The sequence below is a fragment of the Canis aureus genome, chromosome 7 (assembly GCF_053574225.1).
Source record: "Canis aureus isolate CA01 chromosome 7, VMU_Caureus_v.1.0, whole genome shotgun sequence".
NCBI classification, from domain to species: domain Eukaryota; kingdom Metazoa; phylum Chordata; class Mammalia; order Carnivora; family Canidae; genus Canis; species Canis aureus.
This window is the reverse complement of record NC_135617.1, coordinates 57,220,847-57,242,500: the sequence shown is the minus strand read 5'-3', so window position 1 is coordinate 57,242,500 and position 21,654 is coordinate 57,220,847. Positions and strand designations below refer to the sequence as shown.

At 43.8% G+C, this 21,654-nt stretch overlaps 1 protein-coding gene across 1 annotated transcript in view; it reads right to left on the bottom strand.

The window, feature by feature from the left end:
• Positions 1 to 21,654, bottom strand: part of TNFRSF21 (TNF receptor superfamily member 21) — a 69,467-nt gene that overhangs the window by 18,550 nt on the left and 29,263 nt on the right. Inside the window, exon 4 of the mRNA XM_077903740.1 lies at positions 4,446 to 4,711. Coding sequence (XP_077759866.1) covers positions 4,446 to 4,711 — 266 coding nt within the window. The remainder of the gene's footprint in view (positions 1 to 4,445; positions 4,712 to 21,654) is intronic.

The following is a 21,654-nucleotide window of genomic DNA, read 5'->3' as shown; positions in this document are numbered from 1 at the left end:
AACCAGACAACGGGATATTATTGAGAGCTAAAGACAAATGAGCTATCAAGTGATGTAAGGACATGAGGGAACCCTAGCTGCACATTACTAAGGGAAAGAAGTCAATCTGAAAAGGCTACATACTGCATGATTCCCACTATATGACATTCTGGAAAAGGCAAAACCATGGAGACCATAAAAAGATCAGTGGTTGTCAGTGGTGGGGTAGGAGGGAGGGATAAATAGGCACAGTACAGAGGATTAGGGCAGTCTCAATATTCTGTATGACAGTATAGTGATGGATATATGTCCTCATTACACATTTGTCCAAACCTACAGAATATACAACTTAGTAAGCGCTAAGGCAATGGGCCTACAGTGATTATGTCTATGTCAATGAAGGTTTGTCTTCAGTAAAAAAAAAAAAAAAAAAATGTAGATTCTGATAAGTGATACTGACAGTGGGAGAGGCTCTGCATATGTTGGAGCAGAAGATATATGGGAAATCTCTGTACTTCCTTCTCAATTTTGTTTTATTTCCCCTCCCCCTTTTTTAAAAGACTTTATTTATTCATGAGAGACAGAGATATAGGCACAGGGAGAAGTAGGCTCCCTGCAGGGAGCCTGATACAGGACTTGATTCCAGGACCCCAGGGTCACGACCTGAGCCAAAGGCAGACACTCAACCACTAAGCCACCCAGGTGTCCCTCTCAATTTTGTTTTAAACCTAAAACTGCTCTTGAAAACTTAAGTTGTTGTTTTGTTTTGTTTTGTTTAAAAAAATAAAAAAGGACTCAACAGCATGCCAAAAAGTGAATATTACTATAAAATTTTTTTAGTACATAAAAAAAAACTAAAAAAGAAGAAAAAATCAGGCTTTGGATGTGTTTAATTAAAAAATGGCTAATAGGCCACCATGGTTAATAATGGACCAGCTGTTCTTGACAAAGGCAACTAGAAGGCACACCAGGCTAATCCTTTGAGTGGAACATAACGTGGGTGCTCTCAGGTTCATGAATAGGAAAAAAACATTAACCATTTTCAAACATACACACACAGTCATTTTTACACATTAAGCTTCCATTAACTCCGAGGGTAAAGTCTCAAGTCCCCAGCAGGACCACAATACACAAAGAATACAAATCCATCAGAAGTGGAAAGTATAAGTCTCAATTATGCCCTCTGCACTCTGTGTCCTGTTTGACTCAACTAATCTCAGAGATAACCTGCAGACAATTATATACTGTGTGATTAATAAGAGCTGGCAGGCAGAAATCCATGCTCATTGGCTTTTAAAATTAGAGTCAGAGTTGAGTCCACAGTGTTGCTAGACAATAATGGACATTATTAAAACATGGACGAGGAGCTTATTATTGGCTTCTCAGCCTTCATCATCAACAGTTTGCATGAGAACCACAGAAAAAGCTCTAGGATGCATTGATCACACTGTTCCTTAAAAAATAAATAACAAAATGGTTATTAGAATCTTGCTGGATATAGAGAAGAGGAAAGAACTAAAGGGTACAAGAGTTTGGCACTTGGGGACTACATAGTTTACTTTTTCTTATTCTCTGACTCCATGATTTTTGTTAAGAGTCACTCTCCTTGACATGCAGCCTCCTCCACAGAGTCCTAGGGCCCACCTTTCCCAGCACCTGTGACAGTGCCTGGAATAAAGTAGGTGCTGAATAAACATTTATGGACCTCAACAGGATCATCAGAGAAACATACCAAGGTCATTTGTGATAGTCAATACCCCACCACCATCACCACCACTCCCCCCAAAAAGAGAAGTATCCTGAAGACTACGACCAAATTCTAAATGATTGCTGAGTGTACACAGAAAAATAAGAGAGATGTGCAGAAACCAGAAGCAAAGTAAATTTTACCAATTTTTTTTTTTTTTTTGGTGAATCTGACCCAACATCATAAACCTCAGTCAATCTTAACAAGGAAGAATGGATTGCCACACAAACTACTGTCTGCTTTCTCAAAATTGAAATGAAGAGAGAATCCCAATTTAGCAGAAACGAAGCCCTATCTATCCTTTATCTTGTGCCCTTTCAGCTTAGTCATTTGAAAAAATACTTTAAATCACAAAAGTCATGTGTTTTCATGACAGAAAATAATTTTAAAAAATCACTTCTAATTGTACCACCTGGATTTAATAATATAACATTAACATTTATGCTTTCTCATTTCCCTATGTTTATATTTTCCTATGCTCATATTTGTTTTTTTCTAATGAGAAACTGCCTCCTTTTCCTTTAAGAATTCATCATAATCATCTTTCCACTTTATCAAATATTCCATTTATCCAAATCCTAACATTACGTCAATCATATTTTACCTTTCTTGTAGGTATCATCAAAAAGATCTAATGGCTTATTCTCCAATATCTGAATCCTTCTTCAGGTCTGCTGCTTGTCCGATAAGCTCTTAAAGTTGACATTCCAAGGAAGCCCATTCACGTTTGCCTCTCAACTCCCTTTATTCAAACTGCAGTCATTTTATTTAATTAGAGATTACATCTTCCTTTCCTTTCCTTTCTTCAAATCCGCTACCTGATGCCTAGTTTTAGTTGTGAGCCACACTTCTTTTAAGATTTTATTTATTCTTTCATGAGAGACACAGAGAGAGGCAGAGACACAGGCAGAGGGAGAAGCAGGCTCCCTGTGAGGAGAACGATGCAAAACTCCATCCTGTGACTCCAGAATCATGCCCTGAGGCCAAAGGCCAATGCTCAACCACTGAACCACCCAGGTGTCCAGTAAGCCAAAATTCTGGTATCATTCTTAGGAAGTCACAAGACACTGGTGTGTGCCTTTAAATGTTTACCACTGCAACTATTCATAAATATTTTTTTCTGAAATTCCCCATATCAAAGAAGTTAAATATACACCAGGAGTTTAATGACCACTTTTGGCATCGATTAGCACCTATAAATTTTATCCAGTCACTTAAATAAAAGATACACCTGATGTTTACTTCCATAGTGAAGAAAGACTACACTGTTGGTATAAAAAGAAAGGGGGAAAAAATAAAGAAAAGCACTTGGATCTCTTAAATATAGAAAATTGAGAATGGTAGTGAATTAGAGTTGATGGGGTAAAAGTCTCTCTCCAGCTCTTTAGGTAATGAGTTTAGAGCACTGGAAAAATAACACCGACAGAATGGCCTTTTAAATTTTAAGTGGGTTTTATCAGGTCTCGGTGGCCACATTTTCTTTACTTTGGTAATACATTCAGAAACTTTCATCGAAATCTTCTGAGACATATAAGTCAATACTCAAATTTGTACTTAATTCATGGCCTTTCAGGGAAGCATGCTATGATTAAGGAAAAGCTAAATAGGGGATCCCTGGGTGGCGCAGCGGTTTAGCGCCTGCCTTTGGCCCAGGGCGCGATCCTGGAGACCCGGGATCGAATCCCACGTCGGGCTCCCGGTGCATGGAGCCTGCTTCTCCCTCTGCCTATGTCTCTGCCTCTCTCTCTCTCTCTCCGTGACTATCATAAATAAATAAAAATTAAAAAAAATTTAAAAAAAAAAAAAAAGGAAAAGCTAAATAAAATCAGTTATGTTATGATCATAGCTACCATTTGTAAAACACCTTCAATGCATCGAGTATCCTATATACTTCATTTCTAATCGTAATTAGCCCTATAAGGCTGGCTTACACGTGAGAAAACAGAAGCAGAGAAAGCTGAAGGAACTTGCCCTTGGTCACCCAGCTAATAAGTGTCAGAGCCAGGATTCAAATCTGGTGCTGCTGCCCGGCTCTAAAGCCAAAGCTCAGTGACCAGAGTCTATAAATAAATGACACTCCTAGGTCCCCTCGGTTCCCATCTGATGTACAGGTGGAACAAGCCCAGAAGGAATGATCAATCCTGCTACCCACTGCTGTCAGCATATCTGGCTGTATGCCTGATGCTAGCTAGATCATACCCCAAACATGATGATTCTCAAATGTGCATCTTAGGGAACTTCTTAAAATACTGATTTTTGGTCCTCCCCTAGAGATTCTGATCTTATTGATTTGGGGGGGGGGGGCGCTAAGTATCAGAATTTTTTTAAAGTTCCTAGTTGAGGGGCACCTGGGTGGCTCAGTCGGTTGAGCGGCTGCCTTCAGCTCAGGTCATGATTCCAAGGAACTGGGATCACGCCGGGCATTGGGTCCCTGCTCGGCAGGGAGCCTACTTCTCCCTCCCCTCTGCCCCTACCCTCGCTCATGCTCACTCTCTCTCTCAAATAAATAAATAAAATCTTTTAAAAAATAAAAATTAAAAAAAATAAAGTTTATAGATGATTCTAATGGACAACCTCTGTGAACCTTTGCCCTAGAAGGGGAATGTGTGTGAACCTAAACACCTGGTAGCAGTATTTTTCCTTATTACATATACTTGGTAAAATCTGAATACAGAAACCAAAAGGTTAGTTGGAAAGACCAACAACCCAGGTACATTACCTGGGCCGTATCTTCCATCAGCCCCCGAATCTTCTCCACAACATCATTGCGCCGGTGCTGGCGGAGGGCACTAATTAGTTGGGCAAGGCTGGCCTCAGGACCCCGGATGGTCCAGTGCTGCAGAGCTGCGTAGGCCCGCTCATGGTCCGCCGTGTACCCATTGGAGAAAGCAGCCACTTCTCTCTCACTGGCATTGCACAGGAACTGATAGATGTCCTTCCACTGGCTTCCAACTTGGGCTGCTACGAGTTTCAGGATGTCAATCCCTAACCCAGAGAGAAAATAAGATTAAAGACAAACACACACACACACACACACATACACAAAAAGACAAACACACAGGCATGGAAAGGTCTTTATATATAGCCATTCTGTTCTAATAAACTAAAAAAAGCATGCTCTCCCATAGTTACATGCCAAAGGAATAGACTGCCTTCCATAAAGCACTTAGCATAGGCAGCCCATCCCGGGGAATAATTAGGTACCCTCCTATAAATTTCACTTCCTGAATGTGGAGCCAAAAAGAAGGAGCAATCCTGGAAGGACAATAAATTGCCCTGATAAAGCTGTTTCAAAAGCCAAACCCAAACAAAATAATCAGTGATTCTTTTATTACTGCTAAAAACAAGTGTCACCAAAGAGAGGCCCCCTAGACTAAAAAAGTGGTGACTTCATGAAATTAAGAAAAAGGTAAGCCATGGATTAAAACTGCAGTGGAGTTGAGCCAGCACTGTCTGGGTAAAGGATCTTCAGATTCTGGCAATAGTATCCTTCAAGTCAAACAACAGTGTGCCCAGCCATTCCAGCCCAAGGCATTCCTGGCTCTAATTGTATGTTCAACAAGCAAGTTTCTGATCTATTATTCAGTCTTGTAAGTTGACTTGTACAGTTATAACGGAGACAATAACCAAAATGATAGTATAATAACAATCACTATGATCTCCTAGGTTTTATGTTAAGGTATTAGCTCATGGAACGTCTTTATAAAGCATTAACATTCCAATTGCACAGACAAGACAATAACACCTAGAAAAATTAGATAATTTGCCCAAGATCACAAAGGTAGCTGAGTGGAAACAGAACCCAACTTACTGGACAGTGTATTATATTGTCATTCCAGCTTATCAGTCACTTATAAACTCAGTGGATGTGGGTCTGCAGTATGCAGATCTGATGAAAGCAGGGCCAAATGCCAAGTCAAGTCTTGAAGCTTGGAAGCTGCAAGCTCAAGATGACAGGGACCGTCTGTGAGGGGCAGCTTTCCCTGAGCAGCACACTCTGGTGTCTTCCTCTTCACAGCACCTTCTCTGTGAATTTATATACTGGCTTTGCCCAAATTGATAAATGGGGTCATACAGAACCTCACAGTATGGCACCTGGCACTTTACCACAACAGGGATGGGTGAATCCTCTCAGCCAATACCCTGTCTCTGAAAGGTATTCCATATCCACATGCCCAGATACCAGAGTTATAATAGTTAACAATGTCTTTAAAATACTACTAAAAAAAAAAAGTCATTTCCAAGTGAAGTAGGAAAACAAAAAACAAAAAACAAAAAAAAAGGAAAATAAAATAAAGAGGAGCTTCCTGTTACAGAAAATTGAATTTTTCAATTAACTAGAGGTTAACCAGGAGGGAAAAAAAAATCTGTGTTTGCTCCCATCAGTTGTTGGGCAAAATATTTCTAAAATTAGCTCTCAATTTTTGCCTAAGAAAAGAGCAATACTCATCCCAGAAGTTTCTTTGAAAATGGAGGACCCGCTGTTTCCTCAACATAAATCCTTACTCCACCATGCAAACCTATAGAGACAGATGAGCTGCAAGACTGCATACACATCCTGAATCAACCATCCACAAATGGCTTTTAAAAAATAAGTTCCTAGTAGAAGGCTGCTTTCTTGTCGACTCTGAGTAGAATGCCACATAATGAGGCATTACTGAGCTTTTCACATGATTTTCCCTGGCAGTGTGAAATACACTTGAACCAGTTGCTTTTCAATTTTCATGGCAATGTTTAGCCAGATATAGAGCTTTTGATTTCAAGCAACAGACTCCTCGGGGAAAAAAAAAAAATTCCATGTCCTACTTAAAAACCCTGCAGGTAATTTTAAGGAGCAAGCCAGCTCTTTGTGATTCGGTAGTTTCTTCCAAATACCAAAACGCATATTAGTTCCTGAATCTTAATTGAAGTTAATTTAACGAAAGCCCGCAGTGTCTTACATGAAAACACGACTGCATTTTCTTGTACATGGGACCTTTGCTTAAATCTTCATAATGCCGATGACAGTGTGGCTTTGGGCAAACCACTAACTGTCATGTCCATTTCCTCATTTGTACAATGGACATACTCCCTATGGTCCCTGGGGATGAGCTGATTAACATTTTCTATAGAGTTGATTTATTTTTGGAAGTACCCCATCATTATAAATGCTCCATATACTGAACACTAAAACTTAAGACTAAATGCATTTCTGATGCAAATATACAGACTCTATAGGGTAATTACAGAGTTTTAAAGGCTCAAACATAAGAACAGTTTCCTCTTCCAAAACCAGTTTCCTCTTCATACTTTTTCTTCAGCCACAAAACAAAGAAAAAAAAGAGGAAAAAAGAAAACCACGAAGAATGGATACAATGAGACTTTCCTTCAACTCACATTGACTGGAAGCTAAATTTAAGGTGAGAAACTTTTCTCTGGAGCTAACAAGTTTATTTCTTTTCTTTAAAATTCTGGCATGGTACCCTTAGGAGGGAAAGAAGGAGAGGTCAACAAACTTTTTCTGTAAAGGACAACAGTAAACATATTAGGTTTGGAGTGCCGCACGCTCTCTTGCAATTCCTGGACTCTTGCAATGTGAGAGTAGCCATAGGCAATACAACATGAGTGTGGCTGTGCTCTAATAAAAAACCTTATTCACAAAACCCAGTAGGGGCCTGGATATGGTGCCCACACTGAAGTTCACCAACCCCTGAAATTGTTGCAGTTTAGAGGGACTGTGGCTAAATTATCAAACTGCATAAAGATTTAGAAAAGCATTTTGTTAAAAGAAACACCCCTACACATACACACACGCACACACACAGGTGCGTGCACGCGTGCGCACGCAAATACACATACACACACACAAGACAATGCAAGTTTCTACCCCAATTATTAATGTGACATCAGGGTAAGTGAAACGGAGACCAACTCTCTGGCTGACCAAGTGCCCCAGTCACCTGTCCCGTCAGAGTTCCAAGTTTTCATCCAGATGTGTTGAATAGATCTGACTCACTTAGCTGAAAATGATGCCAAGTCTCTTTTTTCTTAGGTTGAAAAACAACACATCCCTCAACCCACCAAAGCATTGACAGGGGTATGGAGCTTAACTCTGCTTTTTCTGTGATGTCAGGTCCTAGCGCTCTGAGAATGAAGCTTCCAAAGAAATCGTCACAGGAGTCAAGCAAGCCCTTATCCACCAGATGCTGTTCTTGCCAGGAGCTGTGTGCAAAAAGGGGCCCTGGCCCCAGGACAGAGCTTTTGAATTTTAAGGTATAGGTTGTGGAAAGATCATGAACTTAGCCATCACAATTTATGGTTTCATGCCATGACTTGTCAGTTGTGTGACCCTGGAAAATGACCACTTCTAAGATTTCAGTATCCACGCCAATAAAATGACAATACCACCTCTCATTCATAGGGTAGGTAAGGCAATGTATGGGACCAGGTAGTAAAACCGGCAAGCCAGGAGCCTGCAAGCACATGGGTTTTGCTTCCTCCATCCCCTCCATCTCTACACGACAAGTCGTGGGGGCAATGGACCTAAAAGGCGGCAGGGGTTTTGCAGAGACATAGGTTTTAACACCAGGACTGCAGGCACTGAACAATGAAGGCAAGCACCACAGCTCTGGCTCCTGTGCTTTTCAGAATCTCACTGGTACATGTCAGAAGGAGCACCGTCACACAGAAGGGCACCATCCACAGAAAGGCAAATGCCAAAGAAAAAAACAAGCAGGGCGTCCCATCAGTACCCACTGCGGACACCGCCCAGATCTCCTGTCAGGGAACTCAGGAGCAGAGGCATGAGGTCATCGACTGGGCTACTGTGGAAGAAGTGACATTCTCTAGTGCATTCTAAAATCCTGAATTGGATATCATCTGGGTGACAACAGTAATTTGAGGCTCATTTTTTTAAAGTCTCATGTCAGCTCCAGTATGCAAAAAAAAAAAAAAGAGTTCCACCTCTTCGTAAAAACCTGAATCGACCTTTATAATCAGAGAGGGTATTAAAGCTCTTTCCTTTTAGAGAGAAATATCAGAAATGAGTGCCATCATTAAAACCCACATGAAAGCCTCCCTGGACGAGGTATGAAGGACAGTGGTGATGGAACCAGAGGAAACAAAGGCCGTCTGTAATGCACAACACAGAACCCAGATTCACGCTCTACACCTGGATTCGCACAGAATGGGTGCGTGGGAGAGATGAGTAGGTTATAACCTTTGTGATGGTACCAAGTCCTCATCACTTAAAAGACTCAGCAGGGGCACCTGGGTGGCTCAGTAGGTTAAGCGTCTGCCTTCGGCTCAGGTCATGATTCCAGGTCCCTGCTGAGCAGAAAGCTTGCTTCTCCCTCTCCCTCTGCCCCTCCCTCTGCTTGTGCTCTATCTCACTATCTCTGTTGCTATCTCGGCCTCTCTATCAAATAAATAAAATCTTCAAAAAAAAAAAAAAAAGACTCAAGCATTCCCACTGCATCTCCCATACTTGTGAAATGTAATATCCCTTCTTGTTACTCTTCAAGAAAGAAAGGTAGAGGGACTAATACTGAGATAATCCCCATCAAGGTCATTAATACACAACCTCCTCCCAGGACAGATGACTCCATAGTTATCCCTATGCCGGTTTCTCTACACACCGCAGTCTCTCCTGTGAGTACACACAAAAAACAGGAGACACGAGCTCAGCATTATCTCCCTTCTACCATCCCCCTAATTCCTGCCCCCAGACATTACTCTCTGTTAGTACGCCCTGTGATCTCAGCCTTACAAACTGCAGGTACAGGGGTGAAGATGGGTACAGCACGTTCAATGTATGTACAGAGCAACATACATCAAGTTCGAAATCTGAATCAAAGCGTGGCTTTAGCATACCTAGAATTGAGCTTCTTCCCTCCACTACGGTCATGTCCTCATTGATACCTTTTCTGACCACCTTCTGCCCAAGCCCCAGGTCGACTTGACTACCATTATCCCTAGCCCCTCCCAGAGCAAAGTGCATACTAGGAATACAGTGAACATCTTGAATGCATGAACGAACAAATGAACGAATGACAGCCTTTTTTGACAGCTTTCCCCTCTTGCCTGACCCCCCTTCCCCACTTTTTATCATCTCATTAATCTCTATAACTGCAGCCATTGAGAAACTGAGGAGCCACGTGCCAACACACCCTTGCCATGAAGCCATGCCAGATGTCCTGCGATCATCAATGAGTGGAAGCTGGGCTTCCCAGCATAGGAACCCCGCTCTTAGGCAAGAGCCTCTCCCTCTGTCACCTCCCTCTTCCCCATGAGGGTGGCCCACCACATCCATGTCAGGAGCCAGAGGAAAATCTCCCGGATTCTTCCCCTGCAGGGAGAAGCTGTCTAGACCAAGGTCTGTCTGGCCCAATTACACAGTAAGTGCTCTAAAAGCAACAAACCCAAAACATGAGCATGTGTTTTGTAGTAACTAGTATATCATAGGATGATTAAAAAATGAGATAGCAACAGGGATCACTCCCAACACATTACACAGGAAACTGCTTTATCAGTGATTGGGAGCTTAGAATGCCCCAAGTTAAAAACACTCCTTCCCTAGTTGAAGAATAAATGTTAGAGGAACTGCTTAGACTTCATTTTAACCTAAAAAGTGACTTCTGAAGCGGAATTAATCACTATCTTATTGAAGGTTCAGTGGACAATCATTGTGAGCTCAGATGAATCTCATTAACTACTAAAAATACCACTGTGCAAAGTGTTCTCATAAAACTAATGATGGACTGTTTACCATGACAAGTTCTATCAAAACAGTAGACAACTCTCCAGATGGAAAAAACAGATATCACTGAAGCTATGAGGAAAACTAATAACCTTTCATTTCATTCCATGGAGGCAAACAAAAAGCACAAAGCCAAAAATGTCTCCTTCCTCCTGGTCTTAGTCTGTGTTTCATGCTGTTTGCTCATTTATTTATCCAATGAAAAGTTCTTGAGCGGTTATCCCACACATGACACTATTCTAGGCCCCGGGGGCATGGAAAAACACAGAGCAGAACAAAAGCCTTTCCTCGTGAAGCCTGCATTCTACCAAGGGATGTGAGAAGTAATGAAATATTTAGTGATAGAGACGTTTGGTTGGCTCAGTGGTTGAGCATCTGCCTTTGGCTCAGGTCATGATCCTGGAGTCCTGGGATCGAGTCAGCCTGCTTCTCCCTCTGCCTATGTCTCTGTCTCTCTCTCTCTATGTCTCTCATAAATAAATTAATTAAATTTTAAAAAAACAAGAAATATTTAGTGATAGATAGGGAGGTATACTAAAGAGAAAAATAGAGCAAGGGCTGGGGATGCAAGGGTATTTTAGATACAGGGCCTTCTCCCTCAATGTCTGAAAGAAATGAGGTACAACATTTGAATCAAGACCCACAGGTGGTAGGACAGCAAGTCATTCAGGTATGTGAGGGAATGGAACCCCAGGCAGAGAGAACAGCAGGTATGGAGGAAGGAAGGGTGTTGGCACACACAGGGAGAAGCAGAGAGGCTGATGTGGTGAAAGCCAGTGAGCAGGGGGCAGAGTACGGGGGTCATAAGCTAAGAGACAAATGGTGAAGGGGGAGTGCAGACAGATATGGGTCTGTAGGCTGGGACTGTGCATGCAACAAAGAGTCACTGGAGACTTTTAAACAAAGTCTCAATGTCTCAGTCTCGAATGGCACCATCTAACTTACATTTGAACAGGATCATCCGGGCTGTTGTGTCAAGAATACATGGAAGGGGCATGAGCAGAAGAGGAGCCACCAGTCGGGAGGCCACAGCAATCATCCAGAGGAGGGGATTGATTGGGTGAGAGAGGTGATGAAAGGAAATCGTCAACTTCTGTATATATTTTGAAGGAAAAGCTGATGGGATTTGCTACTGGGTTTGCTAACTACGGGGTGCGAGGGAAGGGAAAGAGTCACCCTCTGCTCTGGTCTGAGCAACTGGAAGGCTGGAGTGGGCACCTCTTTCTGTAATGGGTGACTGATGTGGAGGTGTCGTTTGGGATTTATACATCCTAGGTGTCATGCATCTAGACATCCCGGGTCTGTCAAGCAAGGGTAAGGATATTCGCATGTTGCATTCAAGTACAAGATCCAGGCTGGATCTCCGCACTTGGGAACCACCAGCAGATAGACGGTATTGAAAGGTCTGGGTCACCCAGGGAGGGGGCGTGTGCAGGCAGAAAAGAGGTGCAAGTCCTGAGCCCTGGGGCTGTCCACTGTTCACAAATCAAGTTAAAGAGGAGGAACCAGCCAAAGAGATGGAGAAGGAATAGCCAGGGAAGTGAGAGGAGGACGAGCAGAGAACACTGTCCTGGCAGCCAAGGTAAGGAAATGTTTGGTGGAAAAAGCCATCAAGAATGTTAAATGTTGCCAATAGGCCAGGCAGAGGAAACTAAACCCAACAGTGCAGTCAGAACCATGTTGTCAGACCCTAAGGAAAAGACGCAAGATGGTGGCTAAGATACTGCCCGTAGTTCACTGATTCTAAGACATTCGAATGTGTTATTTGAGTCAATGTCTTTTCATAGCTTGGTTACAGTGGGTTTTCTTCCTTGGTGGTATATAAAAAACTGTCACCAGCAGTGATGTCTTAGATTTGATAAAATATAGTAAGATTCGGGGCACCTGGGTGGCTCAGCGGTTGAGCGTTTGTCTTTGGCTCAGGTCATGATCCTGAGGTCCTGGGATCGAGTCCTGCATCGGGCTCCCAGTACGGAGCCTGCTTCTCCCTCTGCCTGTGTCTCTGCCTCTTTCTCTGTGTCTCTCATGAATAAATAAAATCTTTTATATATATATATATATATATCTTTTATATATATATATCTTTTATATATATATATTTTTTATATATATAAATATAGTAAGAGTCATTATTTTTTGAACATTAAACTTGAACCCACCTATTTTCTAAAATTCGACATACCATCGGCATCCTGAATATGTCAAGTTCTATGCATACCCTGCAATGTCAACAAGCAGTTACTCGTCAAGAAAGATCACCAGCAATCTAGAAACAACTCCTCCTTGGCAAAATCTGCTTACGTGACACCTGACCAGGTTGGATTGAAGGGCACTGATTTTAAGGATTTTTTGTTGTTGTTTCTGTTGGTATTTTTATCCTATGTGGGGGAAATGCTCATTTGTTTTTCAATAGCCTAAACAGCTTAAATATAAACGCTGTTAGTTAGATAAACTACAAAATAAAACATGTTGAAAAAAGAAACACCTCCCCCCTAAAAGCCTAGAGGAAGAAGTCATCAGTGGGCGAGCCTGAGGAGGACAGCAGCCGGTGACCCCCAAGGGCAAAAGCCCATCTCTGGCCACTTTGGTCACGAGAAAATGCTTTTTAGGCTACAGTGATAAGAGGTTTTCCTCCTGCCACAGTTCCGTCTGCTGCACAACCCTCAGACGTCCTCAGAGGTTAACCAGAAAGGTGCTGTCTGCTGGAAGTGGCATCGCTGGAAGCAAAGGTGGAAAAGGCAGTGGGGCGAGGGGTTAAGTGGGAAAAAGCCTCTTCCCCTGCTAGAGAATCACTGCAGTAGGGCGGCCCTGGGGACGGAGCAAAGGGCCCAGCAGCCTCCCCCCTGAAACAATCTGCTGCTCCCTTCTGCCCAGCCTCCTGGTGTTTACACTTCAAGTCTACTTCCCATAGGAAATTTGAGCAGACAGAGAGGTGACCGTCTGGAATTTTTAGTCAAGGAGGCTTCAGGCAAAGAAGGAAGGTTTCTTTGGTTGCAGCTGTCTGCTGTCTGGGGCTGAGAAAACCAGCACGTTCCACAGATGCGACTTCCGACTTGCAGGACTCCAGCACCTCTGACTTATCTGTCACAGCCTTTATTTTTAACACAGCCTCCAGAGCCTTGAGGCCACTGGGTATGTGGCTTTAGAATGTTCCCCTTTCAAGCAATCCAAGAAAAAAAAATAGGAAGTCAATGTGACTTCTATAAAGGACAACTCACTGGCGACAATTTTGTAGTTGTTTTACTTCAGAACAAGCTAGGCTTTGCTAAGGGAAAGAACATTTTCTTTTCTTTTCTTTTCTCTTTAAGATTTTCCGTATTTATTCATGAGAGACACAGGCAGAGGGAGAGGCAGGCTCCCTGCAGGGAACCTGATATGGGACTCGATCCCAGGACCCCCGCGGGATCACGCCCTGAGCCAAAGGCAGCCGCTCAACCGCTGAACCACCCAGGTGCCCCAAACTAACATTTTCTTAATGGAGTATCACACACACACACACACACACACACACACAATCAACCATAGAAACCTAGACATTTCTAGCCTCAGGTGATTCATGGGAAATTCAGATTGTAAGAATCAAGGGGCAGTATATAGAGTCAGACTAATGCCCAAGTTTAAAACCAGGCATTGCCACTTCCTAGCTGTGCGACCTGGAGCGAGTTACTCCCTCTAACTCAGTTTCCCCATCTGTAAAATGGTGACGATAGTGGCCTGCCTCCCAGGGTTATAGCAATTAGGTTAATATTTAGAAGATACTTAGAGTAAGATGTGGCGCTCAGTTAGCATGAGACAAGTCTTTGTTGAAGAAAAGTAAACAAGACTTAATGGGAACAGAAATCTTTCTTGTAAGGTTAGAAAAATAGGTCTCGGGGATCCTTGGGTGGCGCAGCAGTTTGGCGCCTGCCTTTGGCCCAGAGCGCGATCCTGGAGACCCGGGATCGAATCCCACGTCGGGCTCCCGGTGCATGGAGCCTGCTTCTCCCTCTGCCTGTGTCTCTGCCTCTCTCTCTGTGTGTGTGACTATCATAAAAGAAAAAAAAAAAAAGGAAAAATAGGTTTCGTAGTGACAGTGCAGCAGGTGATCTTTGCATCTCAGAATCGCTTGACGATCTTGCCTATGTTGATACCAAAAAAAAAAAAACAGCCCACAATGTCACTTTAGGGAGTGGACAAGTACTTATTATCAAATTCCTAACACGCTTCATTTGTTCTTCTCTGAACACTGCATATAGTAGTTTTCGTAATTCAGTTAAAAATGTTTAAAGTCATTTCTGAAACCTGATGGAAGAGAATATTGATACTGTTTCAATACACTCGGGGCTCAGCTTCCAGTTACCCAACATCTGTCCCCTAACCATCCACTGCAACCTTCCAGATTTATATCAGGAAACACCATCCCAATTTCACTGCATTGCCATCCCAGTTTGGCTGACTGAATCTTACTGCTTTCCCGGGAGAGAGGAATGAGGGCTGCAGAGCTGGGTTTCCTTCACCACCCCCAGAAAGACCTGACCCACCCACAGGGGGAAGGAAACCACAGTTTGGGAAGAAAGGAAACATATCTCCTAAGCCTAGATCATTGGGATTTGTAAGGACCTAGACCTAAGAGTGTTGTTCCCAAGTAAAACCTAGAGACAACGCAGATGAGAAGGGATAGGTTTTGCCTGTTTGCTAGGTAATGTGGGATGATGTCATGTACTGCTTTGCTTGGAGCGGTGGGTGGTAGAGAGGAGACAGGACGGAAGAAACAAAAATTCTATGACCAGAAATTCTCAACATCTAAAATGTAGCTCGGTTCAAGGACTGTGTCTAAACTTTTCAAATAAGAACACAAGCAAATTATGTCCTGGTTCTGAAGCAGCCCTGTTTCCCCAAAGAACAGCCTTCACATACAGATTGGGGTATCAATCTCATACAAATAAAGTTATGCAATCAACTATTCAAATAAGAGGTTTAACCACCAAGCCAGCTGGTCTGCACTTTAACTTCTTCTTTGGGTTTCAAGCCTGAGATCCCGAAGCAGTTTAGTTGTGGGTTGTTTTCAACTTCACCGTTCCGTTTCTGCGGCACTGAAGGATAGGGTTTTAGAATGGAAGACGTTGGAGATACTTGAATCCCAGACCTTCATCGTACCAGTGAGCACAAGTGGGCTGCACAAGCTCCTTCCCTCGGCACAGCTTCCCTCAGCCAACACTGCCCCACTGCACCTGCCCCCGAGTATGGTGTGTGCCCCTCTCCCATGGCCCCAGGCTGCACCGTCTCCTCAGCAGTGCTCCTCACAGGAGCAGGTGGGAGCAAGCAGAATTTCTTCCTCTCACCCTTGAGAACATCTGACAATCAGATGCCATGTGCCACACAGACAGTTCCTCTCAAGCTGTCTTTGTACATCAATTAGGCTGAGACATGCTACGGCCAATGTTCTTAGTAGAGAGAGGTGTTTTCTCTACAGCCATTTCTCCTGGCCTATATGACTCATTAAGTCTCACCTCTGATGGAGTTCTACTTGGGTTGAAAATCAGATACAACCGCCCCTCCACCCTGACCTTAGTTCTCCAGGAATGCTTAGTACACCTCAACGTCCTGACCTTTCTATGAGGAAAGAGACAAAGAAAAAAAAGGCGAGCAAGCAGCTTTATCAATATTACCTATGAATTTCCTATGATCTCATTTGAGCTTCATAAACAACCCCATGAGACAGGATTATGTCCACATTCCAGATAGGAAAACTGAGAAGAGGTTCAGTAGCTTGGCACAGTTGCCCAGTGAGGGCACAGAGTCAAAATCCAGGTCAATCAGACTCATCCCATCGGCCCTTATGTCTCTGCACCATGCTGCCTCCCAGGACTAAGCAAAGTGTTACCAACCCTGTCTTTCTTGAGTCTTGGTTGCTTCTTTGAACATAAATCTTTTTTTTTTTTTAAGATTTCATTCATTTATTCATGAGAGACACAGAGAGAGAGAGAGGCAGAGACATGGGCAGAGGGAGAAGCAGGCTCCCTGTGGGGAGCCTGATGCAGGACTTGATCCAGGACCCGGGGATCACACCCTGAGCTGAAGGCAGATGCTCAATCACTGAGCCACCTAGGCATCCCTTGGTTTCTTCTTTGAACATATATCTTTAGAATATGTCTTCCACCAACCCATACTCCCCTTCATGCGGGTCATAGGAAAGGAGACAAATGGAAAGAAAAATCTGCTATAATGATTTGTTTTCAATAGCCTAGGTTTCAGCTGTCTGCCCACACCCCACCCTTCCTCCTCCAACCAATGGAGAGACACGGGTGAGCAGCAGTGCTGCACACTAGTTACCGGCTCAGAATCCAAGGCTGACTGCCTGAGGGCCAGTCCTGGCTCCCCACGGACTTGAGATGTGACCTGTCAGGTCATGTAATCCTTCTGTGCCTCCGTTCTTAATACGAAAAACGGGCATGACCCTGACATTAGAAGGTCATCATGAGAACTAAAATAAGAGAGTACATATAAATCCCACAGAATGCTGCCTGGCATACAGTAAGCCTTCAATAACCATGAAGTGGCATTTCTCTATCTTCCCCCAAACTAATGTGTCAGTAATAAGTCCTTCCACAGGTTCCCTTGGAGCAATTTGCCTATAGAATAATCTTGGACAAGGACATCCGCAAATAAAACGGAGTTGAAGTCTGAGAATGACAAGAGCAACCAGAAAGGCGCTAAATGCCTGAGAGACGGGTTAAGAGAGTGTACAGAAAGGATAAGTGAAGAGGGGATGATTTTGCCTCTCAAGGTCAAGGTGGGAAGGTTCTGTGTAGACTGTAAAAGCCTTAAGCATTTCTCTACCTTCACCTGCAGCCAAGATCTGATTCATCTCCAGCCATCGGCTCCTTCACCTCCCCTAGTCTGAAATCATCCAATTATGATGGTGGGCAAAGGCAACGAGAACTACCATGACCTCTGCCCCCCAACCCTGAATGAGCACCTAGGGACAGCACCATTCCCATGAAGGCAATCCAGGGAGAAACAAGCCAGAGGATGTCCCACTCCGAAATGAGCCTCCATCTCTTTCTCCCTCATGCCCTCCTCAGTCCCTGAGGCCAAACAGCTAAGAGTTCTTTTGCTCCCCCAGCCTCAGCCCCCAGTAGCCTCACAGGCAAACCACCTCTCCACTCTGTCTTTCAAGAGATGGAGTAATTGCTTTCAAACCACCACACCCTCTGTATTGAGCAGAACCCTGTAGTCCTTTGAGCAGAGAAGCAACATGGGAAATCTAAAAAGCACTGTCCCAGGAGTCAGGAGACTCAGCCCTAGTCTCTTCTCTAACCCTGCTGGCCATGTAACCTTGGGTAAGTCATGGTTCTTCCCTGGGACTCAGTTTTAGCTTCTGTAAAAGGATGGATTAGGGACACCTGGGTGGTTCAGTGGTTGAGCGTCTGCCTTCGGCTCAAGGCATGATCCCAGGGTCCAGGGATCCAGTCCCACATCAGGCTTCCTGCGAGGACTCCTTCTCTCTCTGCCTATGTTTCTGCTCTGTCTCTCTCATGAATAAATTTAAAAAAAAAAAAAAAAGGATGGATGGATTAGAAATACACACACACACACACACACACACACACAATTCTCCATGATCTCCAGCTTGCAGCTCTCCCCAAAGAAAACTAAAACAAACACCCTGTATGTTACTAAAGCCTAGTTCTAGGACAGCACCTTGAACTCAGTGTTCACATACATATAATTAAATGAAAAATAACAGAAGTTAAGCAGTTTAATAATGAGTCATGCTTGAAATTTCTTAATCTTTTCTTTCTTTCTTTCCTTTCTTTCTTTTCTTTCTTTCTTTCTTTCTTTCTTTCTTTCTTTCTTTCTTTCTTTCTTTCTTTCTTTCTTTCTTTCTTTCTTTTTTTAATTTATGATAGTCACACAGAGAGAGAGAGGCAGAGACATAGGCAGAGGGAGAAGCAGGCTCCATGCACCGGGAGCCCGATGTGGGATTCGATCCCGGGTCTCCAGGATCGTGCCCTGGGCCAAAGGCAGGCGCCAAACCGCTGCGCCACCCAGGGATCCCCCTCTTTCTTTCTTTCCTTCCTTTTTTTTTTTTGCCTTGGAATGCCTTAAAGGTAAACCTGGTCACAAATAGGTAAAGTTTATCCAGATCCTATTGTCCCCTATTTCAGCCAAAGTACACCTAATTCAGAATCAGGGAGATTGGCCATTGAATTTCTCTTGAGGAAAATAATTCACCATCTGGACAACAACTCTCAAACAGGAGATAATATAGCAAAAGCCCAAACAGAGAGGGAGAAATATGTAAACTAAGATGGAGAATAGCTCCTCTGCAATCTAGTATCTCTCGTAGCAACTTTTTTTCCTAGAAGAAATTCATGGCTGTCCTGGCTAAAGACAAATCCTGTGGACAAGAGCTCTTCCTGGATCTCGGAGGGCCAGGCTGGACACCTGTCCTATTCCCCGCAGGTGAAACCAGACTTGAATATTGCTTTCGGGAAGTGAAATAATTCTTTCTGTAACTCCAGCCTTCCACTCTTATATGAGTGACAGTTCCCCCCATCCTCTAGGATTACTGTTAGATTACCCTGTAAAGTTTCAAGCACAAAGTCCCCAATGAATTATAAAGATACATGGATCTGTGGTTCAACGTGTCATTTAAGAACTTCTTTACAGGGGAGAGTAATGCTCACACTAACGAGCTAATAACTAATGAGGATATAGGAGAGCTAAAGAGGGTTTCAGTATAGCGAGTCTGAACTTCTTTATTGATATTTAGCTAGAGGGAGAGGGGGCACTCATCACATGTATCCTAGAAGCTGCCCACTCTTGAGCGGTTTATATGAGCTGCTGGCCTCCTGCCAGCCAGTGTGAGTTGGGTAATTTTTCTAAAGCAGGAAAGCATTTCCCAAGTATGCCCTCCCTTGTGACCCGTGCAATGCTGTCCTCAGGAGTTCCATTTGTGGCTGGGGCTCCCTGGCCTATATGAGGAAACCGAGGTACCCCTCTGCATAAAAATTCAGAAATGCACGAGAGCCTAGAGCACAGCTTCTCCACTGCAATCAAGGTGACACACTTGAAGGAACTGAAAGACTCAGAAGTAGTCCTATAGCTAGCTGCTTGATCTCTACCGTGCTACAGAAATGTCTCCTCTCCCCCTAAAAGCATGCACACTTACTGCACGTTCTCCTGGGCCTCCCCACCCACCTGTCCTGACTTCAGTGGAAATTTTCGCTGTCCTGACCTTACTCTATGGGAAGCACGAGGGAAAGCTCTTCCAAGTGGCGGTGAACACACAGACAGTCCTTCTTTGGCATCAGTTTGGGGTTGAGCCTGGCCTCTCTAATCTCTGCCTGGGAGCCCCTGTACCCCACTCTACAGCACACTGCAGTATCAATCAGGGCAGTGTTTCCCAGCACAGACAAGCACCGTGACAGCAGTGGACTTGGTTACAGTGAAATGGTCACATGGATCAAAATCGGGTGACCTGTTGTGAGGGGTTCAAGTTTCCTCATTTTACAAAGTTGAGATTCAAAGAGAGCAAGTCTTCTGCCCAGGATCATGCAGCCTTTTAGTAGAAGAACCAAAGCTGGACTTCAGGTCTCATAGTCCAATGTTGTTTCTGCTTCCAGGGCTCCTCCTGCAGACTGGGATCCAGCCTTTGAAGCATACCCCCAGGGCTCTGCTCAACCAGCTCATACTTCTCACAAGGACTGGATTTTGGATCTCCTTACCCAGCATGCCTCCCTTCCAACTGTCCTCAACAGCACTTGAACTAAGAAGATACAACAGTTCACTCTCTAGGCTCCTCTCTAAGGACAGCAGGAGTGCTCTGGAGTCTACAGCTGGTTGCGTCTATCTACTGCTCCTCTTGGCCCCTCTCTCCATTCAAAGTATATCGGTTCCCTGAGCAAACAGACAGAAGTTAGGCAGGCCAGTTACACCCCAAGCTACTCTCTCTCCCCCTCTTCTATGGCTCCAGTTTGCCTGAGAGGCAAGTTGTGACAAGCGTGTGGCAGGTGCCCCTGTGAGATAGACCCAGGAGAGTAAGACTGAGGTCTCCTGGTAGAAACTGGTATCTTTCAGGAGGATATGGGGGAAGTACGGAGCAGCAATTTTTAAGCAAAATACAGGATAAACTGCCACCTTTCTCTCACTCCCACACATATCTGACAGTCCTGTTTTGTAACTTATCCCTCCAGCACTCAGCAGACTAGGAAACAGTTACTGCTAAATATAAGGTGGAACACTAGTGGCTAGAACTCAAGAAGCTCTCCAAGGAGAACCAGACTGCTTCTCCAAGCCATACGAGCCACGGGGAAGCAGGAGACAAGAGCCGCTAAGAGACGATGCTATGGTACACAGATCCAGGGGCTGGCAAACTATAACCTGCAGGTCAAGCCCCTGATTTCTATAAGTTTTATTGGAACACACCACATCCATCACTTACATGTTGCCTATGGCTGTTTTCATACTAAAGCAGAGCAGAGTACGGTAACATAGACTGTACGACCTTCAAAGTTTTTTGTTTTGTTTTGTTTTGTTTTGTTTTTTTAATGAGGAGTTAATGACCACTTAGAAGTTAAGTGAAGGGAACTGTCATTCTAGAATAACTCCCAGGGTTTTTTTGTTTTTTTTTTAATTTTATTTATTTATGATAGTCACACAGAGAGAGAGAGAGAGAGAGAGAGGCAGAGACACAGGCAGAGGGAGAAGCAGGCTCCATGCACCGGGAGCCCGACGTGGGATTCGATCCCGGGTCTCCAGGATCGCGCCCTGGGCCAAAGGCAGGCGCCAAACCGCTGCGCCACCCAGGGATCCCCCAAAGTTTAAAACACTTCCTAGCTGGAACCTTTGGGTGACTCAGTCGGTTGAGTGCCTGACTCTTGATTTGGGCCCAGGTCATGATCTCGGGGTCCTGAGATTGAGTCCTGTGTTGGGCTCCCACTCAGCATAAAGCCTGCTTGAGATTCTCTCTCTCTCTCTCTCTCTCTCTCTTTTTCTCTCCCTCTGCTCCTCTCCTGGCTCCTGTGCTCTCTCTCCCTCTCTCTCTCTCTCTCAATAAATAAATAAAATCTAAATAAATAAATAAATAAACAAATTTCAATAAAATACTTCCTAGCTTGCTGACCCTGATACAAGTTAGAGACTATATTACTACAGAAAGGATAAATCTACATCCAACTATAAAGCCAATAAGGAGTTTTATTTG